The following is a 19,969-nucleotide window of genomic DNA, read 5'->3' as shown; positions in this document are numbered from 1 at the left end:
CCTCAGCAAACCTAACAGAAAACTTCCATTGCATTAGGCTAACGACGAGAAACTGTATGTACGCGTGTCCGACGTAGTTACTAGAAATGACTCATAGATTAAACGAACAAAAAAAGAACTGCGGTTACAGAAGAAAGGAAGGAAGGGAAGGGGAGGGGGGGGGGCGTGCAGTGTGGGAGGGGTGAGGGCGGGAAGGATGAAGGGGAGGGGAGTTGACGGTATTAGCAGGGAGTGTACGGGGCAGTGGCGGTGGAGGGGAAGGGAGAGAGAGAGAGAGAGAGTGAGAGAAGAGAACAGAGAGAGTTAGGGCGTGACATTTACAGACTGTTCTAGACTATACAGCAAATAGCATCTTCAATTTACACAGGAGCTCTAAACTATGAACTATTTTTGAGCCCACGTAGGTTTAAAGAGATCGAATGTTTGAATCTGAATGTTTGAGTGAGTCACGCGTGATGATGATGCCAGATTCTCCACTTTTTTTTTTTTTTTTTACTTGGTACCGGGGTGGATGGAACTCAGGTCATATAATGTTCACCAAGCCAACCACCACTTCACTACATCCACACATCCACTCAACCCGCCCCCAATCCACTCATCCATCCATCCATCCACCACATAAATATTCATCCTCATTCACCCACACACCTACCTACAGCCCATTCATCCATCCATCCATCTATCCAGTCATTCACTCATTCTTCCATCCACCCATCCATTTATCCACGCGTCCTTCCATACACACACTCATTGACTTATCCATACATTTACTCACCCATCTATCCACCCAACCAAATATCCATCCACACACCTCCCCACCCACTCATCCACCAATCGCCCATCCAACCCATTCACACAATTCCACAAATCAGTCAATCCACTCATCTAGCTACCCACCCCCATCCACGCATCCATACACCAACCTACTAGCACATCCGTCCTTCATCCACTAATTCACTTAGAGAGAGAGAGAGAGAGAGAGAGAGAGAGAGAGAGAGAGAGAGAGAGAGGGGGAAGGTGGGGGGGAAGGGGAGATGAACAAATGAAGACGAAGAAACACGAAAAAAAGTAGTAGTAGTAGTAGTAATAGTAGTAGTCGTAGTTTATCACTATACCAGCAGACCTGCAATCCCACATACGGCGGCCCAAAAAAGGCAAAACACACACACACACACACACACACACACACACACGGAAATGCCCGGAAAACCCTAAAAATTGAGGGAATAACTGACGAGGAAACACGGAGAGGAAGAGCCTTGATGACGTCATGTTTATTAGGCTTTATTTAAGGCATTTTGGGGATTATTTATATATTTTCGTGGTTAATTCCTGCTTTCCTTCACGTCTGAATCTGGAGAAACCTGGAAGTTTTGTTAAATAATGATACAGAGACAGGGAGGGGGAAAGTGTTCGTCTAGGCCCTTATATTTACGTTACACAATTAATTTTGAAAATCGCGAAAAGAAAGAAGACGCCCATACTGTAATGTACTACATTTTTCTGACTTGTCATATATTTTAACTGCTGCCGTAAACATAAAAATATTTCCAGGCTCAGTAATATAAAAAAAAAATAAAAAATCCAGAAAACTATCTAACTTTTAGGAACGGCACCATAAAAATATCATAATATCGAGAAAGAAAACACAGCCAGACTAGATTCTAACATATTCTGAATAAAAAAAACTTTCCAGATAAATAAAATAAAAATTCCTCCTCGTGTGTGTATATATATATATATATATATATATATATATATATATATATATATATATATATATATATATATATATATATATATATATATATATATATATATATATATATATATATATATATATATATATATATATATATATATATATATATATATTTTTTTTTTTTTCACATAAAGTAACAGACTTATTTTAAATATCAAAATACGAATACTAGACTAGACATTATTGAATATTATTACTTGAGATACGTTTCTTGTGTTTTTTTTTAAGTTATAAATTAAACACCAAAATAAGAAAAAATAAAAAAATAAAAATTTATAAAATGACGAAAGTGTTATTTTAACGAGAAGCAGTAACACAGCAAGACGGGATCTTCTTACATATTATAACTTGTTTTACTTTTCTATGAATAAAAAAAAACGATACAAACTTCACTAATAGAAAAAAAAAATCGTGGTATAGAGCCGGTCGTTTTTTTTTTTTCCCACCAATCCTCCATACATCTTCCTCCTCTCCCCTCTTCCTCACACTCCTCTCCCCTCCACTACCTCCTCTTCCCCTTCCACATTCAAGTTTATGATAAACACCCAGAAACATCTGGAAAACCTTGGATATTACGCTAAATATTGACGGGGAGAGACGGGAATTTGTTACCTAAGCAGCGCCGGGGCGGGGCTGGTCTTGGCTGGGCTCAACGGAGCGGGGTGGGGCACCAAGGGTACCGGTGGTGTGGTGTGGGTGATGTGGTGGTGTTGACACTGCACTCCCACCCGCTTCACTGCCCAGTGTGTGTGTGTGTGTGCACCAAAACAATGCACTCCCGCCCGCTTCACTGCACTGTGTGTGTGTGTGGCGCCGATCAGAGACGGAGTCACAAAGTTGTATAATTGGGGTTTAACCGTTTGACTGCCACTTGGTACACCTTTCCTTAATTACCAATCACTCTGAAACACCTTTGCTTGTTCTACAGCCACATCCAGGGAAGGAGGGGCAGCAGGTCACCTGTAGTAGTAGTAGTAGTAATCCCACACGGTGCGGCCCAGACAAGGCTCCCCACACACACACACCCACACCCACACTCACACACACATAAGAAGTAGTAGTAGTAGTCGGTGGATTGTGGAGGGTGTGGGTGATAGGATGGATGATATCTAGATGATGGGTTTGGTGTAGGTAAGTAGATGAGTGGATGGATGATTAAGTGGTTGGGTGGATGAATATTAATGGGTGAGTAGGTTGGGAAGTCAGTGGATGGATGAGTGGACGGACTAGTGTAAGAATGTGGTTGTGGATGGGTTGGTAGGTGGATGGTTTGGTGAGTGTGGGTGATATGATGGATGAGTGAACGTAGGTGGGTGGGTTAGTGGATAGGAAACGGGTGGATGAATGAGCAGGTGGGCCTGTAAGTGGTGTAGGTGGGTGGATGTGTGGATGTGGTTGAGTGGGTGGCTGGATGGGTGACTAATGGAGGTGGGGAAGTAAGAAGTGAACCGTGAGTTTGTTGCCGGAAGAGGCTTGAAGTCTTACCGTCTGGCGCGGAAGGAGGAGGAGGAAGAGAAGATAATAACAGAGCAAGGCCACGAGACAGAGCGAAGCACTGTATACACACACACACACACACACACACACACTGCCATCGTAGGCGTGTATAATGGCACCTCACACACACACACACACACACACACACACACACACACATAGAAGTAGGTAGAGGATTACGGTATAGGGTGACAACAACTTTCTAGTGCGCCACACACACACCGCTCACCTTTTTGTAGCTAACTCCTGTGTACTACGTGTGTTTGTTATCTGCGGTTGAATGTTGTGTGGAGAATTGCGTAACACACATTGCACAATCTATATAGTAGTCTAAATTAGGTGATGTGTCCTTCCTTATGCTCGTCATTCAACACACATTGTGCTTTCTCTCTCTCTCTCTCTCTCTCTCTCTCTCTCTCTCTCTCTCTCTCTCTCTCTCTCTCTCTCTCTCTCTCTCTCTCTCTCTCTGTGTGTGTGTGTGTGTGTGTGTGTGTGTGTGTGTGTGTGTAGCTTGCTGAGGCTGTATGTTGTTCAGGCGTGCACCAGGGCTAGGCTGCTTGCTGTGGTACTGAAATACTTGCTACTGAGAACACAAGCGTGCATTTATGAAAAAAACATCCACATGGCAAGAAAGAAAACAATAAAAGATAATACAGGCACTGGAGATTGCATTAAAAGATAAACAATATATGGCCAAACAAGAAACAAAAAAAGAAATGATCGTCAGGCAATGCTGCACTTCTAATGCTGCACGGGCTTCCTCAGAGGAAAAAAATGCAGCACAACGTAAGCACCACGCAGTCAATAGACAGCATAAAACTCATGACTCTTCCATCACCTCCACTGTTTATCACTACCATAGATAAGCAACAGTGAATGCGCAAAAAAAATAAGTAGGAAAAGGAGAGAGCAGAGAAGTGGCTAATGCACGGAAGACGGAGGAGTGAGCCTAAGCTATGAAATATTCTAGACGTTTGGCAGAAAGTAACAAAATAACTATTATATTTAGCGTGGTAAGATTATAAAGCCTTTGTTTTATGAAAGGAAGAAAAAGACTGACCACACTTGAAAAAATGGCTTTGGGAAGAGCAAGGAACGTGGAGAAATGAAACAAGGAATAGATGCATGAAAGAATCTGTTAATATGCAAGTAAATTCTGTAGGACTAATAGTAAAGGTGTTTTCTATTGATTCCATGTAAAGTTATACAAACTAAGCGTGTCTGTGTGGAGAATAAACGAGAAATAGAACTGTATCGAACTGGAGGGATAAATAACAGAGGAAAGGTTGGGAATCATTATTCTGGGTGAATCAGACGTTTCGGACAACGACAAGCTGCTGCTCCTATCAGGCGTCACTTTACCCTGGTCGAATGTGTGAAGACTGCATCTCTCTCTCTCTCCCTCTCTCTCTCTCTCTCTCTCTCTCTCTCTCATAGCGGGCTGGTGGTGAAGACTGTGGTGCAGGGTGCATGTGTGGTTGCGTTGCGTGCCTCCAGTGTGTGATGTGTGACTTGATTGTCTACGGTGTGTGTGTGTGTTCTTGGCGTGTGGTGGGTATTGGCGCGTGACTGTGTGTGTGTGTGTGTTTTCAAGTTAGTATCAGAATAGGAATCAAGACAGCGATGTAATATAAAATTATCCCCAAAATTACACTAACACTGCCAAAATAAGACATCACAAGACAGTAATATAATCAGAATATTACATGGCTATTTACGTGTAAATATTTTTTGTCTACTCACCAGCCTAAAGAAGGAAGTATAGCCGGTCACCACAATAGGTTGTCACCAAAGGATAAGTCAGGGAGGGAGTGACAAGTGTCCTGCTCGCTCTAAGGTCACACATTGAATGACCGGGGCAGGGCGTAGGGGTCAGGGTTCAGGTGACACAGAGGAGGAAGTGACCTGCCCTCACGCTCAAGGTTGCCAGATTTACACAGGGGCACTTTTTTGTTTTCTGTTTCTTTTGCCTGGAGAAAATTTATTGTCTATTATTATTTATTGTTATCAGCCCCCTTATTGTTACTTTCTACCTAACTTCTCGCTAAGACAACCCAAGAACTTGGAATATACTTGACACCGTATGCCCAACCTTAAATGTTTCTCTTCAAAATGGTAACCGTGATACGAGTGGTATTACTGAATGATTTTGAATATTCCTTAGATAAATCTGCCTCATTCCTTACTATCTTTTAACTAACCTAACCTAGCTATTATACAGGACACTTCGAAGCCTTATAATAATTTTCCCTCCCGGACGTTCTTCCCTCAAGACAATTCTTCTCTTCATTCATTAACCTAACCATTAACCGAATCTTAACCTAACCTAACCTCCAATAAAAGGTGTCTTCGAGTCCAGTACAGTAGCATAAGGCTTGTTGATTAATTTACTACGTCAGGAGTGTCTTGTGGGGGTGGGAGCGGGGTGTGTTGGGGTGAGGAGGGGGAACAGGGGTGAGTCAGACGTCTGTGAGATCCGCGCGTCTCTCTCTCTCCCTCTCTCTCTCTCTCTCTCTCTCTCTCTCATACATAAGAATTGTATGCAAGTATCTTTTTTATAGAATTTCGTGAAAGTTCACCTCCTCCTCATCCTCTTCTTCCTCCTCCTCCTCCACCTCACCTCCTCCTCGTCGTCTTCCTCCCCGTTGTTGAGTGTATAAAAGGAAGTAAAATAACGAGAAAACTGACGGAACTAAGTGGGAGAGAACAACAGAGAGGAGGAAGAAGAGGAGGAGGAGGAGGGGGAGTTAATACGTCCTAATTACTGCACTGAGGTGTGAATTGGTGATGGAGGTGGTGATGGTGGTGTGCTGTGGGGTGAGGTGAGGTGGAGTGCGGCGGGGCAGGGCGAGGACAGCAACAGATCATCAGCAGGACAAAACTAGAGTCGATATGACCGGAATGTAGTATTTGCTGCCGTGGCCATACAAGGCAAGACAAAGCAATGGCCTAGACAAAACACCACGTCAGATCACCGTTAGATGTTGTAGTGGTGGAAGTACAGTTACCATCATCATCATTATTATTATTATTATTATTATTATTATTATTATCATTATTGTTGTTGTTATTAGTCGTAGGGGTAATAGAAGTAGGTATTAATAGTGACGTAGTAGACTAGTATTAGTAGTGAAGTTATATTATTTACTTTGTCTAATTTTTTTACCTAACGTAGATTATTATTAGTGTTAGAACTCGAACAAAAATTGTATTACTGGCTTCACTCTTTCACGAACAGAAAATTTTGCTCACTCGTTCCAATCATTCACTAACAGAGGAAATTAACGTCAGCATTAGTATTGAACAAAAGAAAATCCCTCGTTTTAATCTTTCCCTAACGGAGATAATTATTTTTACACCCCTACCCACTACCACCACCATCACCACCCCAAGCGAAAGGCCACGTGTCACTACCTCACCGGTGACCTACCACGACCACCGCCTCGTTAGCACGGCCGTCCGAAGGTCCTAGCGGAGGTCAGATCAGGTGAAGACAGCCGTGACCACCCCTGACGTATTTCCGCCGTGACCTTTTGCTGTCACGGAAAGGTCAGGGAGCGCGCGTGAGCACACACACACACACACACACACACACACACACACACACACACACACACACACACAACAATTCTTTATCTGCTTAGGGTCAATACTGTCGCGACTGAGAGAGAGAGAGAGAGAGAGAGAGAGAGCGCTATAATCCTCCTTCCGTCTCTCTCTCTCTCTCTCTCTCTCTCTCTCTCTCTCTCTCTCTCTCTCGTTATTTTTTTTATTGATTCAGGTGTTTTTATCCGTCTCATTTCACGTACAGCTGTTCTTGATGTCAAATTATGATTATGTTATTAACGACATTAAGTATTTGAATGTACTCAAAACTTAAACTCCATAATCAACACACACATTAGAGAGACAATTCTCCTCCTTTACATCCCTAATTACGTTTTCATTATGACCTGGAAAAATAATAATAACAACGTGTGGGATAATCATTACAGGCATTAGAACGATGAGATCTAGTTATGACTATAGTGAGACGAGTGTGTGTGTGTGTGTCTGGGGAGTGAAAGGGGAGTTTTAAAGGGACAAAGATGGATGGTGTGATTAGTGGATGGATGGATGAATGGATGGAGTGTCATGAAAAAAAAAAAAAGAAAGGAAAAGCAAAAAAAGCAAGTGTGGAAATGTTAAAAGTTAAGGAGCGGAGGATGTTCACGGAAGGATGAAATGCTGGAATCTTTATGGTGCATACGCAGTGATGAAAGGCGGAGGAGGAGGAGGAGGAGGAGGAGGAGGAGGAATATACAAACTGTGGTATACTACCTTGAGGTCCTTACTAGGCTGTTTGTACAACTATCATACACTAACTACTATTAGAATAGGCGAGATAGTAACGCAGATGAAGAGGAGGAGGAAAGGTGAGAGAGGGATGGACATTACGAACGAAAGTCCAGTATTTCAACAGGTTCAAGGATCAAGGAGTCTTGGGATTAGTACTGAGAGAACGTGCGTTTGCCTGTTACACTCCAGGATCTCAGCTTAACCCTCACCAACCCCGCCTACACCCAGCCTAGCCTTTCCATGTGAGAGGGCAGGGCGGGGCACCTCTTCCCCTTCACTTGTAGCAACCCCGACACATTAATTAATAGGCCGAGTCCTGCTATCTTTATTCGTATCATTAAGGTGCTGAAGGGCGCCGTGTGTTGCATTCTGAGGGTGTGACGGAGTAAAGTCTTTGGAGTGTTTGGAGCGCGGAGAGTTTGAGAAGTAGTGTTAAAGTTTTGATAGGGAATGGATTTGTGCGGTTAAGATTTGGGCAGGAAGGATGTTTGTTGCTTAAGATTTAGACAGAGTGGGTTGTGTGTTAAAATTGAGGCACATATGGAATTTGTGACAATATTTATACGCATACTGGGTTTGTGGCTTAAAAGTTAGGCACTACATTATCTACCTATCCATCTATCTATCTCTCTATCTGTGTGTGTGTGTGTGTGTGTGTGTGTGTGTGTGCTTGCTAGAATAGTCCAGACAGGGCCCAGTAGCTTAACAGAAGGGTGTGGTGCCGTCTGGCTACACTGGCCGGCCTCCTGCGGCGTGGGATCAAAGCACACTGGGGGATTTGGAGGGCTTAAGATCACCTGATATGCCGCGGGTCTCTTGGGTGAAGCGGACACTTGACGCCCTACCACTCACTTAGGTGCTACTTGCCCGCCTCGCCCGCCTCGCCTGGCCTCCCCTCACTCCTCCATTTCCTGCGTGTCGTGTCGCCGGTTATCTTGACATGAAAGGTCATTTGTCGTCTATAGTCGCCTTAATCAGCCCACAATGTTTCCTTGTACACACCAACCCTGAACCGCTTACACTCAAACATCTCTGACCTGTTCACTATCATTATACAGTGTGTGTGTGTGTGTGTGTGTGTGTGTGTGTGTGTGTGTGTGTGAGAGAGAGAGAGAGAGAGAGAGAGAGAGAGAGAGAGAGAGAGAGAGAGAGGAGAGAGAGAGAGAGAGAGAGAGAGAGAGAGAGGTTATAGAGCACTGAAAAGCCAGGCTGGCAGGGATTATAGGCTTAGTCAAATATTAATACCTACCCCCCTCCCAACCCCTCTCTCTCTCTCTCTCTCTCTCTCTCTCTCTCTCTCTCTCTCTCTCTCTCTCTCTCTCTCTCTCTCTCTCTCTCGACTGGTGTCCACTCTACATGGCTTTTTACTGACCTATATTAAACTACTTCGCCATTCTCTCACCGCCGCCCTCCGTCACCCCGCTACTCCGCCACTCCTCCCCTCAGCCCGCCACGCCCTCCCTCACCCCACCCTTCACCTCTGCACGGGGCGCCATATCAGCGGGTGCTGTCACCAAGGGGCGGGGGCGACGTGATAAGGATCCAGTGACTTTCTCAGATCACTTATGTTATTGACACACAAGCACACACACACACACACACACACACACACACACACACACACACGTATTTATACACACCTGTTCTACACAACTGCAGGATTTTTTTTGTATGTGATGGACAGGTATTAGTGAAAGTTTAATGATCATTCTGACAGTTACGTGGCAAACATTCCTTAGTTGAGTTACTGTGATGTATATGTTAGAAATGCGCGCGCTCGTGTGTGTGTGTGTGTGTGTGTGTTTCTATGTAGTATATCGATGTGAGTGAACGGTTGTCCAAATACACACACACACACACACACACACACACACACACACACACACACACACACACACACAGAGAGAGAGAGAGAGAGAGAGAGAGAGAGAGAGAGAGAGAGAGAGAGAGAGAGAGAGAGAGAGAGAGAGAGAACCCCCTCCGCCAGCCTGCGTCTCTGTCAAATTAAAAAGGTGCTGGACTCCTGCTGGGAAGATTGCTGCCCCCCTTCACTTATTGTTTTAACCTGATCATCTACCATCTCTATTAAAGCTATAACCGCTCAACAAACCTGACTTTAACCCAGTCTAACCTAACTTAACCCAGTCTAACCTAACTTAACCAGCCCATCTATCATCTGTCTATGTTTTACCCTCTCACCTACATAATCTAACCTAACTTAATGAGTGTATTAGTCATCACTTAACTTCTGTCCTTAGACTAACATAAACTGCATGAGAAAATCAGGGAAGCTGCAAGAAGCCATCAGGCCTACATGTGGCAGTCCCTGTATAAGACATGCCTGGCTGTTTTCATCTATCGTCCTTCATCTATCACGTTGTCTCATCTTTTAAAACTGCCTATTGATGAGTCTGTACCAAGTCTATATGTGCTATCTCGTAGGCTCTCACTTAACTTCCCTTCACGGTCTGAGTAGGAGATACACAGAGGAACAGACGCAATAGTGAAATGCCGCACTGCGTTTTCAGTCTACAAAATAAACACTGTAACATTTACGTCTATTATGGTACACTCCCTCAATTAGCTTTCCTTCACAGTCTGAGTAACAGAAACACAGAACAGATGCAATAGTGAAATATCCCACACATTTTTACAATCAACAAAATAAACACGGTAATAGATAAGACGTGTCAGCCCCACCCTCTTTTGTTCCGCAGATAACACACACACCAGAATACACGTAGGAGTGGAATGTTCTCTTTTTTTCTATTCTCCCCATATTTCTTTATCTCGGCGCCGATTGCATCACAGGTCAAAGGAGGTGAAAGTGGTTCGGATGCCCCTGTGCCTCCGCGAACCAGTAGGACAACTAAACCTGCCGCCACCACCGCCGCTACCACCGCTACCACTGCCACGTGTTAGCAACAATGGACTTCAGCACTCGTCACTTCATTGGCATACTCTGAAACACTTTGCTCTCTCATCACGACTATTTTCAAGGGCCACAGAGATAATTAGTCGGGTTCTCGAGTGTGTTTCCCTGGTTAATAATAAATAAATCGTGTTAATCTGTCACTAAAACCAGAAAAAAACACACTTAAATATCCGTGAAACTTCAACTACAGGCTTTTGAATGTAGTGGAGGTAGTGGACGCGCGTAGTAGTTTCAGAGTATAGTTCATTGAGTCAGGCTGCGCACCAGTTGCCTCCGTCCCTTACACACAAGATCGCAAGTAAGGACGCCCCACCAAGACGATGAGATGTGTTTTTTTCCCCTACTGAAGGTTGCAATGGAAATGTCATCAAGATTCCTGCGTGCTGTCTGAGTGTCAAGGTCATGAAGCACGCGCATACACAAACAAACACACACACACACACACACACACACACACACACACCTCGCTCCAGTTTTAGAGAGTTACGATCGAGAGAGCAATATTATCATTGTTGTTTTGGATAAATAAATAAGAAGGGAGGGAAAATGTCTTGAGGGAGAAAATAAGAGAGAAGTGAAAATTTCTGGACGAGAATGAGGCAAGGTGGGGATGTCCAAATGTCCAGAGGAAAAAAAAAAAAATGCGCTGGGGAAAGAAGTCAAGGTCGGAAAAAATGTTCAGAATTGGAAAATATATAAGGGAGAAATGAATCGGAAGGAAAATATGAAGAAAAGCAGATGAAGAGTGAAAAAATATCTTAAGGAGAAATAAATCAAGGAAAATATCAAGAAACGTAGGTGAGGAGTGGAAAAAGTCTTAGAGATAAATAAATCAGAAAAATGTCTTAAACTGGAGTGATCGAGCGTTGTCTTACCAGCGGGAGGCGACACACCTGCTCGGCCGCGCCGCCACCACCACCACCGCACCAACAGAACACTATCAGGGTGCATAAGGTCAACAAACAGCGGCCCCAACCTGTCATTCCGGCCAAAAGCCACAAGACCTGATGCGTGGAAACCTCCCGGGGCGGCATCCACACCGCGACATAATACAACACCACACACAACATCACACAACGCCACACACAGCACCACGTGGCTAACATTCAGTAATAACAGTTTTTCGTGTGGCTTGGAGTAGAGAAAGAACTAATCCTGGAGCCTTCATATGCCACCACACACTACATTTACACACAGTTAGCACCAGACAGCACCACGTGGCTAGCCTTTAATAACGGTAACAGTTTGACTCTTGTACAGAGAAAGCACATGGTAGAAAGACAACTTCCTAGGGCGATCTTCACATACCACCACACACACAGCATTACGTGACCAGCTTTCAATAACGATGACAGTTTGATTCGTGTAGAGAGGCACAGACAACTTTGCATAAAACAATGATGGCGAAAAGTTAAGTTATGGATTTTTAATTGAAATATGAAATTGCGGGACTTAATAATGGTAAGTTCAGTGCTTTAAACAAACTGCAGACGTCATACAACTCCTTCTCGATAATTCAGGGATATGAACGAAATAAAAATCTTACAAACTAATTTTTCCCTTCCACTCACCACTTGCCATTTCAAGTAGTCTGGATGAACTTTACTTCATAATCTATCACGGAGCTCCCTTAAAAAAGAAAGAGAAAGAAAAAGAAAAATTATCCAACGCATTTTTTTCCCTACTAATCATTCACATAATAGCTTGACCATCTTTGGATAGTGGCGGTTCGAGTAAGTTTTCCTCCATATGTTTTTACACGGCTACTAAACCAGTCCATTGTTACGTAAATGGGTCAAGTCTAACATGTAACAGGTGACGGGTGATCCTCCTTTACTTAATACCTGCATTGGGCGGCCAGCGGCGGTCAACACTCCCCTGGTGGAAAGGCGCGACCAGACTGAAGGTCACAATAATAAGCAAATAGAAGTCGTCTAAAGAGAAGGTTTAAGGTCACGATATCATAGCACCTGCCTACCCACTTGACCTTCCTTCCCACGTGACCTACGGAGTTAAAATTGACTAGTTTAAGAAGGTCAAAATAATAAATAAACGTCATTACTTAGAGAATGTTTAAGGTCAGGATATGAGGCACACCTTACTCCCCTGACCTTCCTTCGCCACGTAACGTAAGGAATTAAAAGTTCAAGAAAGTCAAAATATAAACACAGGTCGTGAGTAATGGATCGTTTTAGGGGTCAGGTCATGAATAACACTCCCCATGTCTATCACCTCTCTTCCTGCGTGACCTAAGCCAGGAGTAACCGGTTTAAGGAGGTCAAATAAAAACAGGTTGTGAGTTATCGATTATTTAAGGTCATGTCATGAATAGCACTTCCCATATCTATGACCTCTCTTCCTGTTTGACCTAAGCCAGAAGTTATCGGTTTAAGGTCAAATAAAAACACACACAGGTTATGAGATATCGATGATTTAAGGTCAGGTCATGAATACCATCCCCTCCCGACTACACCTATGATCTCCGTTCCCACGTGACCCGAGAGACCAGAATGACCTGTTATATAAGGAAGGAAAGACGGAGAGGGGAGAAGGGACGGCGAGTGTGCATAACCTTCGCAAACTTTAAGGTCACTCGGTCATTTCACCCATACGTCTCTCATTTTTTGTCTTGTATACTTAATCGTGTTGAGTTTTCCATCTGCGTTCCTTTGCCTTTCGTCCCTCTTTTTTTTTTTTTTTTGCCGAGTAATCTATGGCAAAGTAGCGCGGTTGGGAAGGTTGCGGGAGTGACTGACGGGAGCGAGAGGAATGAGCGGAGTGAGAGGGAGTGGTCAGTTAGTCTTGTGCAATGAAGTGAGATAATGTACTTTTTTGTTATGATATTTTAGTGCGCATTATTGTTAGAATACAGAGTGAGTGGAGGAGCACAGTCACTCTTACTTGTTCCTTATCCTTCCATAGACCTACGAGTATAAAATTGAGAACATAAAGATTTCTTCTCTGTTACTATCACACCTCATCTGTCACTGATACGATAAGAGGCGAAGGTAAGGACACAGTCACCCTCACCTGTCCCTATACCCCCACAGACACATTAGTCTTGGTATTACAATGCGAGGCACAAGAGAGAGCACAAAGCCACCCTCATTTATAACTATTACACATCATCTATTAACGTTGCAACATGAGCCGAAGACAAGGACATAACCGCTCCCATACACATATCTTAGTACTACAACGTGAGGTAAAAGCAATAGCATAAAGGGACCCTCATGTATCAGTGTTGCACCTTATCTATTAGCAGTGCAATACGAGGCCATGGTAAGGAAGGACACACAGCCACCCTCACCCGTCCACCTTCATCCTCACACAACAGACAGCCAGGTATATCCCACGTAATCCTGTCAAACCACTGAACCTGTCATTCAATCGACACCCTCACACAACCACACTCACCCCTAAACCACACACATTCGAGGTAATAATAAACAAATAAGCTTCAAACAGCCACTAACGACAAAGCATACCGCACAAACCCGAACAACTGAACCACACCACAACTTCCAACTTCCAACCACGCCCAACTCGCCCACCCGAACACTCACACTCGAACCCATGTTAAAACTTCAGCTAGACACACCACACTCCCTCACACCAAAGGAGACGGAGTAAAAGCACCGCAGCAACGCCCGTGACTTTTTTTTATGCCTTTCACTCCTGCCTTTAACATGACAATAGTGCATGAGGGACTGGAGCAGCGGCGAGGTTCCGTAGGTGTTAAGAGGACGTGGAACAAAGGAAGGAGAGGGGATAGGGAAAAGCAAGAGGGAAAAAGAAAGGAAGAAAGATGGAAAGGGGGAAAAAATATATATGACGGACTGCTGACTCATAAGAAACCGAAGTCGTGAAGAAGCAAAACATGAAAAAAAGGAGCGAAGAGAGAGAGAGAGAGAGAGAGAGAGAGAGAGAGAGAGAGAGAGAGGAGAGAGAGAGAGAGAGAGAGAGAGAGAGAGAAACCCTGCAAATTATACATTTTTTTTGCAAACCGGTGTTGTGAAAAAAAAAAAAAAAACCTTTCCCGAGCCACAAAAGGAATTAGAAACATGAATCACACACACAAAAAATTAACTGATAAGTAGACATTCCCTTCGCGTCTAACAAACACAAACAGATGCATGGATGGCTGGATGGATGGTTGGAAGGAACGCCGCCAGACCTCTCCCCCTTATACGACTGACACAACCGCACAACCACACTTGATTAACTCACTCACCCCCACACTGACCTCATTATTCCAGAAGGTAATGAACCGGCTCAGCGTCCTTGTGTCCCAGCCCTCCCGTCCCCTTGTAGCGCTACCCCTACCGGTTCTCCACAACCCTACACTTGACCCTATAGTTGAAAGTGTAAAATGTCAGGAGAAGGCTTCCCGAGAGGATACCCAAAAAACAGCGTGGCACGAACTTTGGGAAGGTGTGTTGCAAGGCCAAACCTGCTGTATATATATAGGACTGCGGGGTCTAAGGAAAGTCACACTTCACCCAAAGCTCAGTAAAGTGCTATACACACATCTCTTCCCCCTTCTTCGCCTTCTGCAGTAGGATACACCGACGTCCCCTCCACTACCACTTCAACGCCACTCCAAGATGCAAAGAGTAAGGATATTTTGCGGTGTGTTTGTGTTGGTGAGAGACACGACGGAAGGCAAAGGAAGGATAAATAGTCGTTGATCTGTTAGGTTATCCTCATGAGGCGGTTCGAGATAAGCTAACTGTGTACTCTAGCCAAGGTTCATAGATGAAGGTTATAGGTTAAGTTGAAGCACTCTCGGCAGTATTAATATGAAGCACTTTAGTTATTCATGTAGTATAGAACAATAAACGTGACAAAAACATATATACTAAGCCTAGAACACCTAAAGAACACTTACAGCAACAATTTAGGGAACACTAAGTCAAACATCGCGAAACACTACATAGTTTTATAAGTACACCACGAAATATTGCAGAAACACATCACGCAACACCTCACAACACCAAAACCAGTACTCACCCGCCTCCTTCGTCGCCTCCTTCAGGTATTGCTTCTCGTCTCCTGCGTGGCCGGCTGCGTGGTGGCTGCCCCCGCCTCTCAGGGGCACGAGGATACGGCCGCTACCCCCATCCCTATCCTGATGGACGAGAGAATACCCATTGACCAGTATGGCGGTTATGGCTTCAGGTAGGCTCTAATTAAATTATTGTGTCTTACCCTGCTACATGTTTGACCATTGGCTCGACGCTTTCCTTTTGTTGATTCATACTTGCGATTCTCAGGTGCAACAATGATATTCACGTGTTTTGACGCTTCAGGTTGGCTCAGGTTAAATGACTGTGTCTTAACCTATTACATATTTGACTAGTGACTTGCTGTTTCTCCTATGATTTTTATCCCCATGATTTTCGCTTGTAACTAAAATAACAAAGATATTTACGTGTTTTGAGGGTTCAGGTTGGCTCAGATTAAGTGATTGTGTCTTAACATAGTACATATTTGACCACTGGCTTGCCGTTTTCTTTATGTTCTGTTTAATTTTTACGATTGTCAGCCGCAGCTTTAAGAACATGGATATTTACGTCTTTTTAAATTTACATTTCATTATTTTTACTGTTTTCACTTGCAGTGTCACGTGACATGTTGGTGTGGGGTCAAAATAATGCAGTGTCTTTCTCTTCTCTACTCGCAGGATCCAGACTGGTAATGACATGACGTGGGTGGAGAAGGCAGAAGCGAGCGGCCCCAAGAACGAGGTCACCAGGACAGGACAGTACAGGTCAGATCAACTCACATGCTTACTCACTCACTAACTCCTGTTGATGTTTGCTACAAGTACACTAATTCCTTAATTTTCTCGAGAACAAGGCTCAGGTTTATTGAATTACATTCTTTATTTCACCGAGTTTCTTGTTCTCATTTTACCTTCTTTATCTTTTAATGCTAGTCTGCTCAAAATGCTCTTAATTATTTTTGTTTTATATTCTTCTCATACTTTCTAAATAAGCTATTTACGTAAATAAGATGAACTCTGAAATGAGAGAGAGAGAGAGAGAGAGAGAGAGAGAGGAGAGAGAGAGAGAGAGAGAGAGAGAGAGAGAGAGAGAGAGAGAGAGAGAGAGAGAGAGAGAGAGAGAGAGAGTCACCACGCCACACTCGATCATTCCCTGTAAGCTTCAACTCCACATTCTCCGCCCCCTTAGGTTCGTTCACCCAGACGGCACAGTGCACCTGCTGACCTACACTGCCGGCGTCAACGGGTTCCAGCCTATTTCTGACATGTTGCCCACGCCTCACCCACTGGAGCCCTGGCATCTGGAGCAGGTCAGATTCCTACAGTCACCCCTCAATAGCACTGATTTTCTTTGATGCATGTACTATAGTTAGGCATTCATTCTTTTCGCTTGGTAGTGGGAGAAATATATTGCTTAATGGGTTCTGAAATACACAGTTAGGTAAGATTTGTTTTGTGACCCATGAACACTATGAGTTTTATTCAATATACATACTACAGTTAAACATTTATTTATTGTTTTTTGCTTAATTTTCGCCTGTTAGTGTTAAAATTTAACTGTTTTTGAGCTTAACGCAGGTGGGTAAGATTACTCCAGTCTTTTATTAATACCACAGCTTTTTCTAAATACAAACACTACGGGTACTCATAAGCTATTTATATATATTTGTCTATTTGTCTAGTTTTTGCCTGGCAGTATTAAAATGTGACAGTTTCTTAGTTCCAAAATACACAAATAGATAAGATTACTTCAGTTATCCATTATTATCACACGTTTTCTTTCATATATTTTTACACCAACTCCTCACTCCTCTCTTCCTTTTTCATCCAAACATTATTACCCTCATTACTAAGCTTCATTTTACCTAAACCTGCATATACTGAGACACACATACACCACTACCTGCCTTCAAAATACCAAAACACAAGCGCAGGAGAGAAGGAAGATAGATATTTTTGTTATTAAATGAGATGGTGCTTCCAGATTGCATTCGCTGAGAAGCAGAGAGCGGAGGCGGCGGCGAGGGAAGAAGCCCATGGAGAGAATTGAGAAAACTTGACCACCCGCAGAAAAAAAAAAGTTTACCAGAATTTTTAGTTATTTGTTGACGTGGTTATGATGACTGCTTTTATAGTTTATTTCAAGTTACGATGTCTTCATATGAATGTATTTATATAGTTTATTTTGTTGTTTCGTTCTATTTTGAGGCTCTGAGTGAAAAGAGTTAAAGGAGAAACTTTTCGTTGTTGATATGTATATGATATTTTGTATACTAATGGAAAATATACACTTTATACTTACATTACATAAAATTATTTTATCTTCAACCCATCCATGCTACCCACCTCAATCCAACCTCCCAAACACCACCTACTCGCACATCCGTCCTTCTTCCACTAATCCACTCAGAGAGAGAGAGAGAGAGAGAGAGAGAGAGAGAGAGAGAGAGAGAGAGAGAGAGAGAGAGAGAGAGAGAGAGAGATGATGGACAAATGAAGTCAAGGAAACAGCCACACACACACAAAGTAGTAGTAATAGTAGTAGTAGTAGTGGTGGTAGTAATAGTAATAGTAGTAGTCTATACCAGGACGGCAATACCAGACACGGCACCACACACACACACACACACACACACACACACAATAGTGGTAGTAGTAGCAGTAGCAGTTGTGGAAGTAGTATTAGTAGTAGTATTAGTATTCTATCATTCACACACTTAATAATAATTATAATAATGCTACTACACTATTACTACTACTGTTACTACTACTACTACTACTATTACTACTACTACACTCCCTCACACACGTAAAACCCTGGATTTTTTTTTTTTTTTTTTTGTGGAAATATTGACGAGGAAACACGGGGAGGCGGGAAGGTCTCGGTCTGGGTCTGATGACGTCATGCTTTTATGATGAGCGATCTGAACGGGGCTGCAACATTCACTTTATAGCTGCCCGAAGGCAGGTAAAGGATTTTAGACCCACACGGTGACGCAAATCGTTTATTGCATTCGGTCAAACCTGAAGACATACATAATAGACATAAGACAAGCGTAGCATTACTAACCATTCAGTACTGTATCAACATAATGCATCACTAATCATGGATTATGATAATTAGGGCAATCGACCCCTCGTTATACAGATGTGGAACTCACGTGTTTGGCCTTCTTAAGGAGGCCTGTCACCAAGCAACACCTGCGTCTATATTGTAGCGCTCCGATCTTTCCTGAAGTAGTCACACCGCGCGTTGGCCCTCGGCGCCTCACGCCTGCCCATCTTACCCTTCGGTCAGCGATAGTTCACCACTACCATATGTCACCGTCCCTCCTTGTCTCGCTTTACTGCTGTGTCCACGCTTTTCCCAGTAAACACGAGCCTCACTACCACATTGTAGCTACACCTTACATCTTCACCACTCATTCTCAGTTCCATTTTATCTCTCAATTACTTAACTTTTGTCTTTACACCTATTTCTTCCATCGTTACTTCCATAACCGTCAGCACCACTGTTGGCGGTAACGTTATCCAAGCCTTATTTGAGACATTTTGGGGATTGTTTATATATTTTCGTGGCTAATTCTGGTTTTCCTTTACATCTGAGTCTGGAAACACCTGAAAGTTTAGCTAGATTGATGTACAAACAAGGAGGGAGGCAGGGAAAATGTTCGTCTCTGACTTTATATTTGCGTTACGCAATTCATTTTGAAAATCGTGAGAAAAAAGAAAACACCCACACTGGAATACACTACATTTTCTTACTTGTCATAAGCTTTAACTAATACCGTGGATACAAAATTATTTCAGGATTCAGTAATTTTAAAGAAAAATCCAGAGAACTATTTAACTTTTATGAACGGCACCATAAAAGATCATAATATTGAGAAAGAAAACACAGCAAGACTAGATTCTATTACATATTCTGAATGCAAAAAAAAAAAAAAAAAACTTTCCAGATAAAGAAAACAAATTCCTCGTTGTATAGAGAAAATAATTTTCAAATAAAGTAAGACTTATTTTAAATCTGATGATACGAATAAGTAGACTAGATTTTATTGAATATAAACTTGGTATATTTTTCTTATATTATTTAAGTCTTGAATTACATACCAACAGAATCCTAGGCGTGGTAATTAAAAAAAAAAAATGAAAATAAATAAAAGGACGAATTTATTATTTTTTCGATAAATAAAAACATGGCTAGACTAGGTTTTATTATATATTATAACATGCTATAGTTTTCTAATAATAAATTAGATATCAAAACAATGCAACCTCCATTAATAAAAAAAAAAAAATAAATAAATAAATAACGCCTTGGGACGAAATGTTTTTTTTTTTTTTTGACCTCGCCTCAGCACCTCTTATTCCCCTTCCCTCCCCCCTCATACTCCTTCTCTTCCCTTCACCTCCTCCTCCTTTTCCT

The 19,969-nt window shown here is 42.7% G+C and overlaps 2 protein-coding genes across 4 annotated transcripts in view; one reads left to right on the top strand and one right to left on the bottom strand.

The window, feature by feature from the left end:
• Positions 1-15,663, bottom strand: part of LOC135116458 (tudor domain-containing protein 7-like) — a 37,286-nt gene extending 21,623 nt beyond the window's left edge. The window contains exons 1-2 of one of the 3 annotated variants that reach the window (XM_064033933.1): positions 10,695-10,714; positions 5,003-5,229 (exon numbers count right to left, since the gene is read on the bottom strand). The gene's annotated coding sequence lies outside the window, so the exon portion shown is untranslated. Of the gene's footprint in view, positions 1-2,374; positions 3,146-5,002; positions 5,230-10,694; positions 10,715-15,545 lie in introns of those variants that run through there. The other 2 variants (XM_064033934.1, XM_064033932.1) reach the window with 2 other exon arrangements.
• Positions 14,825-17,887, top strand: LOC135116465 (cuticle protein AM1199-like). Its single transcript, XM_064033947.1, has 5 exons — positions 14,825-15,148; positions 15,571-15,713; positions 16,219-16,305; positions 16,730-16,850; positions 17,525-17,887. Exons 1-5 carry the CDS (start codon positions 15,140-15,142, stop codon positions 17,588-17,590), a joined length of 426 nt encoding a protein of 141 aa, XP_063890017.1. The 5' UTR covers positions 14,825-15,139; the 3' UTR covers positions 17,591-17,887.
• Positions 17,888-19,969: the final 2,082 nt, after the last annotated feature.

The sequence above is a fragment of the Scylla paramamosain genome, chromosome 31, assembly GCF_035594125.1.
Source record: "Scylla paramamosain isolate STU-SP2022 chromosome 31, ASM3559412v1, whole genome shotgun sequence".
Taxonomy (NCBI): Eukaryota; Metazoa; Arthropoda; class Malacostraca; order Decapoda; family Portunidae; genus Scylla; species Scylla paramamosain.
Note: the sequence above shows the minus strand (reverse complement) of the source record. Positions and strands in the feature narration are given on the sequence as shown.